The sequence below is a fragment of the Botryllus schlosseri genome, chromosome 2, assembly GCF_051294905.1.
Source record: "Botryllus schlosseri isolate E-star chromosome 2, Bs_hap1, whole genome shotgun sequence".
NCBI classification, from domain to species: Eukaryota; Metazoa; Chordata; class Ascidiacea; order Stolidobranchia; family Styelidae; genus Botryllus; species Botryllus schlosseri.
Window position 1 is genome coordinate 21,313,367 of NC_137237.1, and position 14,059 is coordinate 21,327,425.

At 41.8% G+C, this 14,059-nt stretch overlaps 1 protein-coding gene across 2 annotated transcripts in view; it reads left to right on the forward strand.

Annotated features, from left to right (window-relative positions):
* The window catches only part of LOC145456386 (G protein-coupled receptor kinase 3-like), a 198,121-nt gene extending 185,125 nt beyond the window's left edge, over nt 1–12,996 (forward strand). The window contains exons 15-22 of one of the 2 annotated variants that reach the window (XM_080334484.1): nt 344–444; nt 1,270–1,336; nt 3,124–3,295; nt 3,947–4,024; nt 4,669–4,829; nt 8,100–8,237; nt 9,684–9,815; nt 10,429–12,996. In XM_080334484.1, the coding sequence (XP_080190610.1) occupies nt 344–444; nt 1,270–1,336; nt 3,124–3,295; nt 3,947–4,024; nt 4,669–4,829; nt 8,100–8,237; nt 9,684–9,815; nt 10,429–10,551 (972 nt within the window). In that variant the 3' untranslated portion in view covers nt 10,552–12,996. The remainder of the gene's footprint in view (nt 1–343; nt 445–1,269; nt 1,337–3,123; nt 3,296–3,946; nt 4,025–4,668; nt 4,830–8,099; nt 8,238–9,683; nt 9,816–10,428) is intronic. The other variant, XM_080334495.1, reaches the window with a different exon arrangement.
* The last annotated feature ends 1,063 nt before the right edge of the window (nt 12,997–14,059 follow it).

Below are 14,059 nucleotides of genomic sequence, written 5' to 3' on the forward strand. Positions count from 1 at the left end.
TGAGATAATACGAGACGATTTGTTCGCAATTATTTTATCCGGCGTACAAAATGGTGTATGAATATATTCCGTTATAATGACCTTATTTGGTCTTATAATCAGTTATCACCAGAATAACGAAACGGACGATACGAATACTGGTAGGCCATGCAAGCTACCGATGCTGTCAAAAAGGTTTTGTCCTCTGCCGTCTACTTCCACCTATATTACTTAAGTAGGTTAGGTGTACTTTTAAAACCTGTCACGTTGTACTTCTACACGGGAGCCTTCAACAACTTTCGACTGTCGCACGTCAGCATGATCTAAAATTTGGTTAAGACCTGACACTCGCGTTTCTTTGCAGGAGATCAGCATGCCAGAATCATTTTCTGACGTTTTATCCGACTTCATGACAAGACTTCTCAAAAAATCTCCGTCCGAGCGACTCGGATCGGGACAAGCCGGGTACGTCTGCTGGTCTCATGTCACTGGGATTGAGATGAGGGAATATCTGTCTATTGTAACAGACTCTGTGGCCACTCTAAATGTAGTGCATGAACCCAGAACATGCGATATTATGAAATGATTGCAAGACAGCAATTGTGTCACAATAAATTCGTGAATTCATACCAATATTCAAAGAATTTGACCCTCCACTAAAAAAAGGAAAATTCCACTTCCCCCGCCTACTATCTTATCCTTGCCACGATTGTGTTAGTGATACATGATGTACACTGTACGTTGTACAGTTTAATAGTAACCAAAGCCACGTTTGCAAGTTGTGTGAAAATGGTACTTCTTTAACGTAGCACCTTTGTGATGAATTTTAACAACATTACGGCCAATCGTTTCAATTGTTGGTTTCGTTGCTGTGCAATACTGAAATAGTAATGTCAACACCATCGGACAGATATTTTGGGGATTAGCTCAACCGCTAGTTCTGTCACGGATCGGTTTAGGAATGAAACAAGTTTTGTTCTCATTTGCCACTGATTCTTCATATTTGTATGGTTCTTTTCCTTGGACGGTGTAGTTACGGCCGTTGGTAATGCATGGTAGTTTCGTCGAACCAGAGAATTTTTTATAGATAGCTGCCTGTATTCCTGTGACCGTTTTCTATCGACCTAATATTGACGTTATAGACGAGTAACAGGTTGCTGTCATCAATCAATGCTAGCATTTCAATAGACTGGTGTCTTGACCGACCGCAATGGTATTTGTAATTAAGATTCCATATTGAAGATGAATATATTCTTGATAAGCACGGTTGGAAATGCTCTTTGTATTCAGAACCGATGCTGTTATGCGCCATCCGTTTTTCGGCGGTGTCGACTGGGCTCAAGTTACCTCTCAAAAGGTATCCTGCATTATGTCGACGTCACCTTCTCTCTGAACTTCATTTTAGTTCAGTGCTATTGTTTTAACACAATTTACGGGGAGCTCGATGCGTTTGCATGCGGCAAACCTGACTTCCCACAAACTATTAGCGCCTGCTCGCTAATCACTTAGCTGCATTTCATTCGCTATATATCTCGCGACGTTTCGTCTTGGAGGTTTGTGGAGGCGGGTTATAGGTTTGCTGCCTGCTGAGGGTTGCTATCGTTAGCTGCACCATTTCGCGTGCTCAGGTTGTGGGTTCAGTCTAACGCCATCGACAGGCGATACGGTTTAGAAATGGAGGATAAGATAGTGTAGTTTATAGTTTTGCCAGGCTGTACGGCAGTCGGCACGGTTTGGAAATGTTGGCACCAGGCTTTGGACGTATAAGTGTAGGGGGATAGGGTCAAATCAAAAGTGATCAAATCAGAAGTGATAGGGGTTGGGTTATGGGCGCCATGATGTGACTTGCTACCCAGCATAGTCGCATGTTACCAGAGATAATCAAAGTAGTCATCCTTGATGCTTAAGTAGAAGTAGCATAGTAAATTCATACCCAAGTTCAAGAGGTGTAATGATTTTCAAGACAATTTAAAACTGCTCAAGGGAAAGTAGAATATGACGGTCTGAAAAGTACCCGAGGAAGTAGATCCAAAAAGTAGATTTATCTTAAGGACTGCACACAGTGATAGCGAGGCGACTACTCTTGAAATAGCAGGCAGCATCTTTGTGACTAACGCATAATGATTAAGGACGCTAAAAATAGGTGGATTTTTGAAAATGATTCAGTTACCGTGGTACACATTATATTATATTATATCAGTCTCAATTTCACTCATAAAGGTAATGCAGCCATATCCCAAAGCTACTTTGTACTTGAAACACATAGTTTAAAAGGCAAGTAGTGCGTGTAGTATAAAAACAAAGTGGTAAGGCAATTAGGCAAAACGTACTCAAGTATGCTGACAGAGTAGTAGCAGTTCGTTACAAACCACCCTAGTAGTTACGCCAAGGTGGTGGAATCCGGGCCGATTCTGAACTGTTCGGACGAGCCTTCGAGGGTGAAAACTTGAAACCTGTTTCTGTTTAATAAATCCAAAATCCGGGTCTTCAACTTCAAACCATGCACTGTCATATGTCAAAGTACATTGTGCTCTGAATATGATGCGGTCTCAGATTCAAGCTGATAGTGTGAAAAACATTTTGGCAGCAGCCATTTTCCTCAGCGCGCCACAGTATTCGAACTGCGGCTAAAAGATTTTCACGAGTCGCCCTATTGCGCCCCATCGATCTCTGTGGTATCGTGGTGACACATCACCCTGATTAATGCCTTGCGAAACTTCTGACACGCATTTAGTCACTGTTGCATGTTCTGGATACGTCTAACAGTTACCAAAGAAAACGGATTTCGGATAATCGTCTGCCGATGTCACGCAGGAATTTTAGGTAGCGGTCAGCCAATATTATACAAAAATCTCGTAAAGGGTCTCTAGAAGTGACGACGCATGACCTCGATATCACAGTTATATATTGATTGGATTGGTAATATTCTTGAAAATCTTAGGGCTACAGTTTGAATATGGTGACTTTCTGAGGAAAATTGACTGCTGCCAAGAGACTACATCATATGTAGAATGCAGTACCATTTCAAGATACCATGGGCTCTGACCGTAACAAATCCATTCGTTTCGGGCGACTTGGCTTCATTGCTAGTTTCCCGAAGTGCGCAATGCACGCAGTAACACAATTTATCATTCGTTTTCCTAGTACTTGCCTCCTTTCCTTCCACCACGTGGCGAAGTGAACGCGGCGGACGCTTTCGACATCGGCAACTTTGACGACGACGATACCAAAGGAATCAAACTCACCGACGACAGCCAGGCCATCTACAAGGACTTCGACCTGATTGTTTCCAACCGGTGGCAGCAGGAAATCTGCAGTGAGTCTGGCCCGAAAGTGTAACGTCGCGGCTGATTTCCATAAATTCTCATTCGCGTACGAAAGTGAAATTCTGATTTTCAAGTCGTGCGCGTGCTGATCTACTGAAGTATGTAGGTTGGGAAGAGGTGTCAATCGGCAGTGACAGTTTTTAAAATTGATATATGCCGTCGCACGTGTTCGCGATTAACACAACACGACTATTGAAAATAGGTGCGGTTCTTAAAAAATTTATAATATGCTGTCGCCACACCGGGCCTGCATAGTACAGTTGCCGCGGTCTAGCTCCGGAAAAGTTCCTTACCTGCTACCTTGGTTGGACCTATTCCCTTGTGTGTCGGCAAAAGAACTTTCGTTCTTTTATAGTCCTGTGAGTTGGGCTGGTGTATTTTTTATAACTTTTGTTCACTAGGACATAATCTCGATAAAACTTTTTACTACAAAATGACGTAGTTACTGTGGATTGATAAATTGTGTAAATTGTCTGTAGCACATTATTTTAAATGCGGTGGTAGCATGCTTTTCGCGCACTTCTTGCTAGATTCTGTTCTGTATTCGATATTTCGTGGAGTCACGGCCGGGTTTGGCTACACTCGTCTGCTTTTTACCCTTTTGCTGCTTTCTTTACCCATCGATGCTATAACCATTTCAGCTAGCATATTCGAAATGGTCAATCACGAGGCGGACAGAGTATCGAAAAAGAAAGTTAAAACAAAGACCGGCAATGAAGGTAATTTTATTGCTTGCTGTAATATCGTGTATCCTAGGAGAATATTGCAATCCGGTTCCGTCTACTTTAGGTGAATTCGCAGGTGACGTCTATCAATCAAACATCTGAACATGAGGCACGTGCGCCAAATGAGAAATACAGAATTAGTGTCGTAAACGTGCGTGTGTGCTGGTGCAAGGTGTACTGTACTCTAGTGCAGTGTGTTGTGAACGTTATGACGGCGTGTTTATAAACCTAAAATTCGCTCGGCCTAAGAACTCCAGTGCTTTCTCATGACGCCGCATGCTAAGTTTGTAGCGTTCTGATTTTCCCAGCCGGTCAGGGATAAACAAAAGTAGGTGCAGTTGAATGTGTGGTTTCAGACCTGCGGTCCGTGAGCAGGTTGCAGAGTACACCGGACAGTTTTTGTGACCTTTTTCTCATATTTTGCTTTGAAAGTATGCTTTGTTCATAAATACCACCATTCTCGGATAATGTATTGAAAATTTAGTGGCCCATAAGCTCAATATTATTCTGAGAGGGGTCAACGGCTGGAAACGGTTGTGGAAAGGTAAATAGATGCGTTTTAGACAACCAAGGCATCCCGGCTAAGTTCGGAGTCTTTTTTCGCCGAAAACGACCTTGTTTCTCTTCCTTCCTGACAGCTAACACAGACTGCATCCTGCACGGCATCGCGTACAAGCTGGGCGGCACGTTCCTGTCGTCGCAGAAGAGATACCTGTGCCTGTTTCCGAATCGTCTCGAGTGGCGCGAGCTAGACACGACGACAGTCAGTACTTCTTTGCAATCGTGTTATTCGCCGAAGGTTCGCGTGGGTTTCCTCTCTAGACGTGTGGCCGTCTCGTAACCGGGTGCCGGGCTCTTGCAGTTTTTTTAGATTTGACCAGCATTCCGCACTAACCACTAACTGTTCGTCACGCACACTTCAGCCTCTCTGCTCTTGTCTTGAGTTGGCGGACGCCCAGAGCCGGGTGACACGCGTCTTGGAGGTGACACGCATGTTTCCCGACGCCGGCATAGCGAATATTCGGTCGATTGTGGAATAAATTGCGGCTACGGCCGTGTCTTCGACTGCGTTTAAACCGTGTTATAATCTCGGTTGTCGTACCGTCCTTATTTCTAAGATTTATCATCATTTTATAGGGGTACACGAACTACATTGTCCTTCCCAGTCATCAGCTTACTAGTCCTTACTTAGTCATCTGTTTACTGCTTTCACGATCTGTCCTTAGTTTTTTGATCCATGTTGAAGCAACCCAAGTGTAATAATACTGATGTTACTGAGTCTGCTTGAACAAAAAATCTGATTTCTTGGTGTAGGTTTACCACATAGTGAACTGGAGTTTGTACTACAGTTTTCTCGACATGATGATTTGCTGCGATTGTTCTGTTTTTGGCCATCTTTTGATTTTTGGTGGGGTGTGTGGAAAGTGTGTTTTTTGGAATTGCATAGTTCCAATTTAAATCCTGTTGAGTAAAACAAATACGACTGCGCCGAATTTGACGGTCTGACTTCATGACAATGCCGTTTATGCATGTTATTAGTGATAGGACGAATCCGGATACAGGATTTTCCCATATCTTGTGTATACTAATAGAAAAATGCATAGCCCAAATCCGAGATGCAATGAAAGATGACCCAAGGCCGCCTCCTCGATCTCCAAATCCATGTTTATGTATGATCGCCAATCGCTATATTGATGGGCCTGTTTCGAAACCAGTTTAAGTGAGAACGGATCCAGGTTTGCCATTGAGTGTGAAAAAGTATGAGAATTTCTGAAAATGTACCAATCCTAAATCATGACGAAATCAAGTTCGATGAAAAATCATAAATTTGACACTTCTGTATCGGCACTGCCTTGTTAAATTGCTTCATAGTTGTTGGTCTGCGCGACACACCTCTGATTTCATGCTTTCGAAAGAGTGTTCGCATCATCAAGATTGTTTCAAATTATCTTTTGGCAGTTTGTGTACGAAATACATAAGAACTCAACAGTGCGTCATGTTTCTGGCTTACATTTATAGTGCAAATCTTGCTCGATCTGTTTGAGCATGTAATTGACCCAATACTATGAAACCATGTCATAAGTGTACGTCACACTTGTTATGTCCCAGCCAGCCGGTTGAAGTTCAGTGAATCACGGTGTGTTCTGTTATGTATGTGACTTGTTTCAACTAAACGTGTCCCGTATTGATGAGAACGACATCAGATACGGTGCGACCAGAGCCCTTCGTTTTGCCCATCAACTGTCAGTGTGTTGATGAGGAATATAATGGTATGTGCGTGGATTTTCGTTTTTATTGTATATCGTCATATCCATGTCTTGCTAACAGTTCTAGCCGACTTATCCCGACTAATTATGTTATTTTTATTAGCAATACTGGTAATATTCACAAAATATTACACAGCAAAGTCATCAAAATCAAGATTAATTTTTCGCCCAGCTATTCGGAATCGTTTGAATGAGGATGTAAATTTTCGTTATAGTTTGATAACCCGTATTGCTAAATACTTTAAGCCCTGTAGCATATCGTCGAACAAACTTGCGAATGTAGCATTGCGATAACTTCGAACCTCTAAATTGGGGAATGGCCAACATTGTGAGGGGAATATATTCAAGGAGTTTTTGGGCCGTAAATTTTCATTGCTTTATGACAACTCTTATACTTGAACTTCCTGACCCTAACATATATTGATGGTGAAATTGTTGCTGTCAATTTTACACTGACATAACTCTAAAAGCTGGAAACGGCCAACATTAAGCTGTTGTCTGAAGACTGATACCGGAGAATTTGTCGCTTCGTCGTACTTTGCGACACAGATTTCAATCGTCTTGACCTGTCAGAGCTATATTTGAAGTGACATCCACGAATAGCTTGAATTAAATGAAAGCAGTGGGATATACCTGCTTGTCTCCACTAAGATTGTGTCAACCCGCCACAGCAGTCACGTCGTCTTCCAAGTGCATGTTCGTCTCACTATTCGGTTGAAGATTGCTTTGGTTTGAAATCATGCTACATAAATTTCCGTTCCACTTTCCATGCACCACATTTGGTTTTTAATCCTTTGATTCATTCCAACATGAACAATCTTCGCCGTCGATTTACACCTTCGACAGATTCACTGATTGTGTGATGATGTAATATTCGTTCTCAACGGCTAAGCTGGTAATCATCCTGGTTTTTGATTGGGAATTTCCTATTAGGCGTATAAATGCGGTATCCAGGTCACATTTCCGCAGTGTCGAGCTGAAATTCATGCGACTGAGATCTCATATGCAATATTGATGCGACGTAGTTTATAAAATGTACTTGCGTGTGACAACCTAACAATTGGTTCGTGACTCTTGCGGTGGTGTGTCTGTGTGTTTTTTTTCGTCTGCACTGTTTTGAGATTCGCGCATGCTGCTGCATTGACGATGTGGCCGGATTTGATGTGATTGGCCATATGATTTTGGCTTTGACCTTTCGCCTGGACGCTGACACGTTTGATGTCTGACGCCTTGCAATAGCGTTTGTTTTCCATGAACATGTAGGCTTACAACAATAGTCCTTAACTGCTACATTAATGAATTGAAGTGTGATTTAATTTGGTAAGCTTCTGATACTAAAATCTATTTCCCGACCGAGGTGAGATCTTGTGCTATTTCACTGTTGGTTTCACTGCTACTAAAAGGTATGTTCCATGTCACGGGTGGTGTATAACGGTCATATTGTAACTTGCACATAACAACAGCATTGCGACTCATCTCACGATAAACCGGTACCTCGAAATTGACAGCTTTTCCGCCGACAGTGTGGCTGATGCTCGCTCGCGCCATTGCAACTTAGATGATGCTGATTTTGATCGGAAATGCAAAGCCGCCCGTACGCTTTGATACATGTTAACGTGTCAATTTAATGTATCCGAGTGGGAACGGCAACGTTTTGAGTTGCAATGATCCTGATGCAATGAGTTTTCACCAATGGTTTGCCTATTTCGATGCGAGATTATCGTGTCTGCGACACTGTCGGCAGTAAAGCCCTTGAAGTTGTCATTTCCGCGTCTTGATTTTTGATTTCTTGCGGCTCGCAGTTCTCTCTGCCGACGACTCAGAGGAACATCGTCGTATTCGAAGACGTGTCGTCGATATCGGAGACTGTGATCAAAGGCGTCAAGCAATGCGTACAGCTCGGACTGAAAGACGGCAAGGACGTTGTCTTTCGATTTGATGTAAGTCACGGCCGACGCGAATGTTTCGTGATGTGGCTTCGTCATCATTGAAAAAATAGTATATTTTGCAACAAGCTATAGGTTGATGTAAACATAAAACAGACCACAAAACCCCATATCGTAACTCACAACCAGACAACACAGACGGTTTATAATTTAACCAAACAGCAACATAACACTAATGAAGTATTAGAAAGGTGTAGAGATGCTCATTTGTTCTGAATAATTTATGCATCATCCCAGCCGTGGTTCGTGTAACAATTTACGGTTGATTATATCGCGGCATATTATATTATCAGCCATCGTTGTTTACGTAGCTTATTTTAGAAGACACGAAGTTCAAGGTGTAAGTTATTCATTCTGGTCCATATCTTTTTCCAGCTTAGAACTATTTCCATAAGTAATTTGTTCCACGCAAGCAAACATGAATTGCGAAGTTCCCTTGAACCATTTGAGAGGCTTTTATCCCTGCATTAAGCGTGCCCTTGGAAATTCCTGCTGCTAAATGTGTCTCTTCTACAAAGATCTGTAACCTGCCAGGCTTATTGTATACGTGCACTGAATTATTCATGTATCTCAAACCGTGGAGAGCTAATGATTATCCGATAAGGGCCTTGCATCCTGCTATTCTGGCAACATGTATCTTCTTTGGTTACACACCCCTCCGCCCCAAATTTATGCTATACAAAATGTTACATAGTTACCGCGGCATGGCAAGACTTTGTTATTTGGAGGAATGGTGATGTTATACCTAATCAACTTCTATGTTTACTGTGTTCGGGCATTCATACCACCTAATAAACCTTTCATTTCATGCCCATTGCTCGACGCAACAAATTAATATTTCAAGATATTCTCAATGCTAATGAAGTATGGCAATTGAATGAAGGCTGACAGTAAATAACTGTGTGGTGGCAATATGTTTGACTGAGAAGTTTTTTACCTTACATATTTAGTATTTAGGCTCATTTAATAAGTATTGATTTGGGTTTCTCTGCTTCCTCGGAGTTGCGACAGCTCCGAACCCAAAACAAAATGCTTTGGTCGCAAACTTGTATAACTGATATTACTCCAATCCAAACTGACTTCAAAAGATACTCGATTTGGCCAATTGCAAGCTAAACTTATCTCGGGTCGCAGATATGTTAAGGCTCACAAGGTGAGAATAAAACACTGAAACAATGATTCTTGTTGATAAAATATCTCTTGGTGGCATGAGTTATATAATTTAGGACCTTCAAAAGATTCATGCTCAGCAAATTTGTTACTTGATTCAGATTTTTGTACCCGAATCGTTATTTCCAGTCTTGCTCCTGTGCCATTAGTTGATATTTTCGACAATCTCGTTTTGGATTCTGAACGAAATGGCGGATGTATATTTCTTGCGTTCTTGAATTGCTCGGCGATGCGCTTTGATTAACTGAGCTTGAGCGATTCTTTTTCAAGTCCGAGCCCGAATTCATGCAATGGTACAAGGACATCAGCGAAGCTTGGCATACCGCAATTCTGCTCATGAAGAAGGGGCCGAAACTAATTGCGAACAAGCGCTCCGTTTCCGAGGAGGCTAATTATAATAAGGTAAGGATATCGAGAATATACAGGATTATTACATGGTTTCCATACTACTAATCCACTAATACCGGAATTTTATTTACAATTGAATAGTATACATAATATATTCATATTGAAATAAATCGGGATATTTTCGGCTGACACTCGTCTGGGGTAGTCGTCTCGTCAGCAAGTAGTTGAGAATCGAAAGATCTTTGTATATCACCAATTATGACATCAATACATTCATTTACAATCAAACACTAACTAGTATTTTAAGTCTGAATGGTGAACCGCAGTTCAGGAAACACAACTTTTAGGCATTTAAGCATTTAAGCATTAGCAGCGAGGATAATCGTGCTATCGGATTATGTTTTTTATGGAGTAAAGCCCTTAAATGACAAGACGAAGAAATCCAAAAACTGAAAGCTCGGTGGAAGTGGTTAGAAGAGATTGTAACTTTCGTCTTTCATGCATACGTAAAGAGTAATCAGAGTGTTGACGAAATTACGACTTTTTGTAACGGAACTAGCTGAAAATTGTAACGTGATATAACGTCAGAAATCAATTCAAATCTCTCTCACTCAGTTAGGGTCTCACCTTATAGTCTTATGATAAGCACGCCAAACCTTTCCTTCAGGCGATACTGGCGGCCCAAACGAGAGTTGCCACAAGCAATGCCCTCAACACATCACACATACCTACCTACCGACACAAACTCGTCATGGACGAGCCGGACATCGAGGAAGAGCCCGGCGCTTGAGACCGGCCCCGAAGGATTTTTCGTCGACGGAGTGTTCTTTTCTATGTAACGTAATCAAAGATCGGTCGGCGCACGGAAGCTAGCAACAGATAGACACGATTCGAGAGACGCGATCGCAACGTTTTTCGAGCACGCGAACGGCGCCTACTACTTCAATGTCCTGCTGGCCGGAGTCTATATAGCATGCTACCGAAATATTAGTATATTTTCGCTATATCAATTATTGTTTTGTCGCGCGTGGCTGTTTTTATTATTATCGCCGAGATTAACTTTGCACAATTTCCTCGCCGCGCTCTGCTCGTGTTGTCTCGCCTGTTAACTACTCCTTGTTACGTGGAAATCGTTCTTGAATGTGTCTGCCTGTACCGTGTCTGTCTGTCATGACTTGGTAAAGCAGTTACATGGGTTTGCTTTGGGTTGGGAATTTGGAGAGGTCATGTTGATAGATGTCCGATATCCAGTAGACGGTTTCAGCCGGTTCGCACCGGTTTTATGAAACCGTCTTTTATGAGTTCAGCGAGCGACAAAGCCCAACTTTTGTGGTAGAACCGGCTAACAAAAAATCTAAATCCCGAAATTCTTACCATTTATACCAACTCTTAGCCGGCCCGTTGCGCCACCCGACGGTTTTTCTTTATTTTGAAATCCGAATCGTCTCGGCTATTAGATTCAAACCAAAATGCTAGTTTTTATAAGGCACTGATTCGTATGCGCCAAAGAGCCTTATGAAAATTCAAAATGATGGTAAATTCATTTTGCGAATCCGACCAATATCAAATTATCCGAATCCTGGCTCACCTCGGCGCCGTACAGGCACGATATACTCGTTTTTTGCAACATCCTACCCGATATATTAGTCGTAAATATTATGTCAGTGTCTGTATCTTTTGTTTCTTCTCGATAACAATCTAAATAATTATGCGAAGAGCCAGTATTGCACTGGTGATAGCGCGATGTCGTGTCGTCCAAAGTATCCTGTTTCCCTCAACTTTCCTAAGTTTCACTTGTTCTTTTTACTCTCGGCAAAAAGATAATTTATCCTGTTATGTGTCGAATGCTTGTAGGCTTTAAGTATCTAATTGATGTGACTTGATGTTTTATCGGTAGCGTGATCTTTTAATTCTGTACTAGCGAGGTGACGCGTTAGGTAGCGTCGCTGTAACTCTGAGTGAGTTTTGCAATCTTTTAAACAGGATTGCGTTAATTTCGTGATACTCAATCCACGTGATAGACTACGTCCAGTGCTATTTATATCCGAATCTATTGTAATTACTGGTTTTGTTACGGTGATAATTGCCCTACTGCTTAGTGTTACAATTTTGGATTATACTACTCTGTATCGGAATGCCATTTTCTCTGTATCCTGGAGACTCACGAATGGGTTGGGCAATACGAGTCAATTACCGATTCGCAATACATACTAATCAAGACTTTTGAATATTGAATCTAATCAATCAAAGCGAGAGAGGAATCATTGTCCTACTTTGCACTTTCTCGGTCAAATCGGTTATAATCTACTTGGGACTAGTGATGAGGACAACCGTTAACTGACATGTAATGCAATTGTGTGTTCACGGATTATTCTCATTCATTAGTATACATTTATTCTATTTCCGACATTGGAAAATGGCATCAAATTTTGATTTGATTCGATTTTGCCCACCCCTTCTCGTGAGTCTCGCTCTGCAACTTGTACCGCATGCGCAACGGCAGTTGGGCAGAGTTGTTGTTTGTACTCAGAGATGAGCGGATTTAATTGGTTGAAATCCAATACCTGTTCCAGGTTTCAGATGTAGGTCCAACATTACTTATCATGCCTAAGTCCAATGGAATTTGAAACTTTTTCGAAATTCCATGTACGAATCCAGATCTGGCCCAAATTGTCAAATCCATGCTCATCTCTGCTAGTGCTAGTAGTAATACCAGAGAGTGTGAAATTGATGCTATTAATTTCCCTGTGTCTTGCGTTTAAGACGTTAAGTCTGGTTTCCCATGATGTCACGTGCACTTACAGTCGTCGTGATCCAACGGTATTGGAGTGCTCGACAGCAGGTACTTGAATGCCTATTGCACTTCCCGATAATTTCAGCCTGACTTGGGTGATGTCCATCCTACTGAGTGACCCAATTCACCAATAGGCTTTCATCTTGGCGTTTGGTGCCGGTCACTCAAGTTCCTTGAATAATCATGAGTTTCTGCTTGTTAGCGATATTCAATATTTTGGAACCCTTTCTTAGCGTAACGCGACCATGTTTACTATGTGTTTTTGCAGCATTGCTATGGAGAAAGTCGGTTGGCGTTGATATCTTATTGACTCGTTTGAAGTACTGTAAGATACCCTCCGTGCGTATATAGTTGCCGTAGTAGTTTTCAGTATTTTCGTGTCAATATAGCCGTATTTATTGTTGATCTACTGGATATTAAAGACCAGTTATGCAAATTGAATTCTTGGCGTGAATGGAGTGATTGTGAGTATAGGTGATTTTTGGGGCGTCTGTGAAAGTAGGAAGTATATAGAGTTGAGAACCGTTATGATATGACTTTCAAGTAAATGTTATTAAGTAATTTTTACTTTTTGTAACGTCGAATTATTCAAATTTAATACAATGTCTTTTGACGCTGTCGCATTCGTAAAATCGCACCACTAATCGCAGCGAATTATCTCTCACCAGCCGTAGTGAATTAATATTTGCGCACCATTATTATTTCGTAATTAAAAATCTGATTCGAAACCGGGTGGAGTGACAGGCGTACACTGAATCAGCACGTCACGAGCCTACGCGCTATCCTTCATAACATAAACAAATGAAGTGTCATAAATATCGTCCGAGATAGGCCTACACCTTCGCCAAAAATGGTCGTCTCTGGTTGAACAAAACCTACGATATTGATGTCTTGACGTCGAAATAGTAGGCACCGAATGGTACAGTCTTTATGCAATCTGAATAGACAGTAGTACAAAATACAAATGCAGTATATATGCGACCCGCAGAGGTAAATCATGCAACCCTATTTGATATCGCGCGCGTCATAGAGCTGCGCTGAGTACAACCTTTTTTGCGCATTCTTCATGTCAGTCAGTGTCAAGTCGGGGCTCTTCAACCGGGTGTATCGTACTTCCTTGTGTGTAGTGTGTACCATAATTTTTATAGGGTGTAGCCTACGACTCGTATGGGGTTTTCCAGATTCTCATTTCAATGGATCAATGACTATCCAAGTATCTATCACAGTGGTTCTCAACCTTTTTGACCTCGCGGCACCTTGTGAAAATGAAAAATAGTTCGCGGCACGCTTGGTTCTCACAACTTCTTTTGGCATACGGCACCTGAAAACTACCCGAATACTTAGCAGCAGGGCTTTGGAGCAGCAGTAAATTTTAACTGCTCCGGCTCCGAAGCTTTATTCTATCATACATTAGCTCCAGCTCCGGAGTCGCATTATTACCACTGCTCCGGCCCCGGCTCTGAAAATCATCGAATGGGTCTGTCTATATCAGGGGTCACCAACA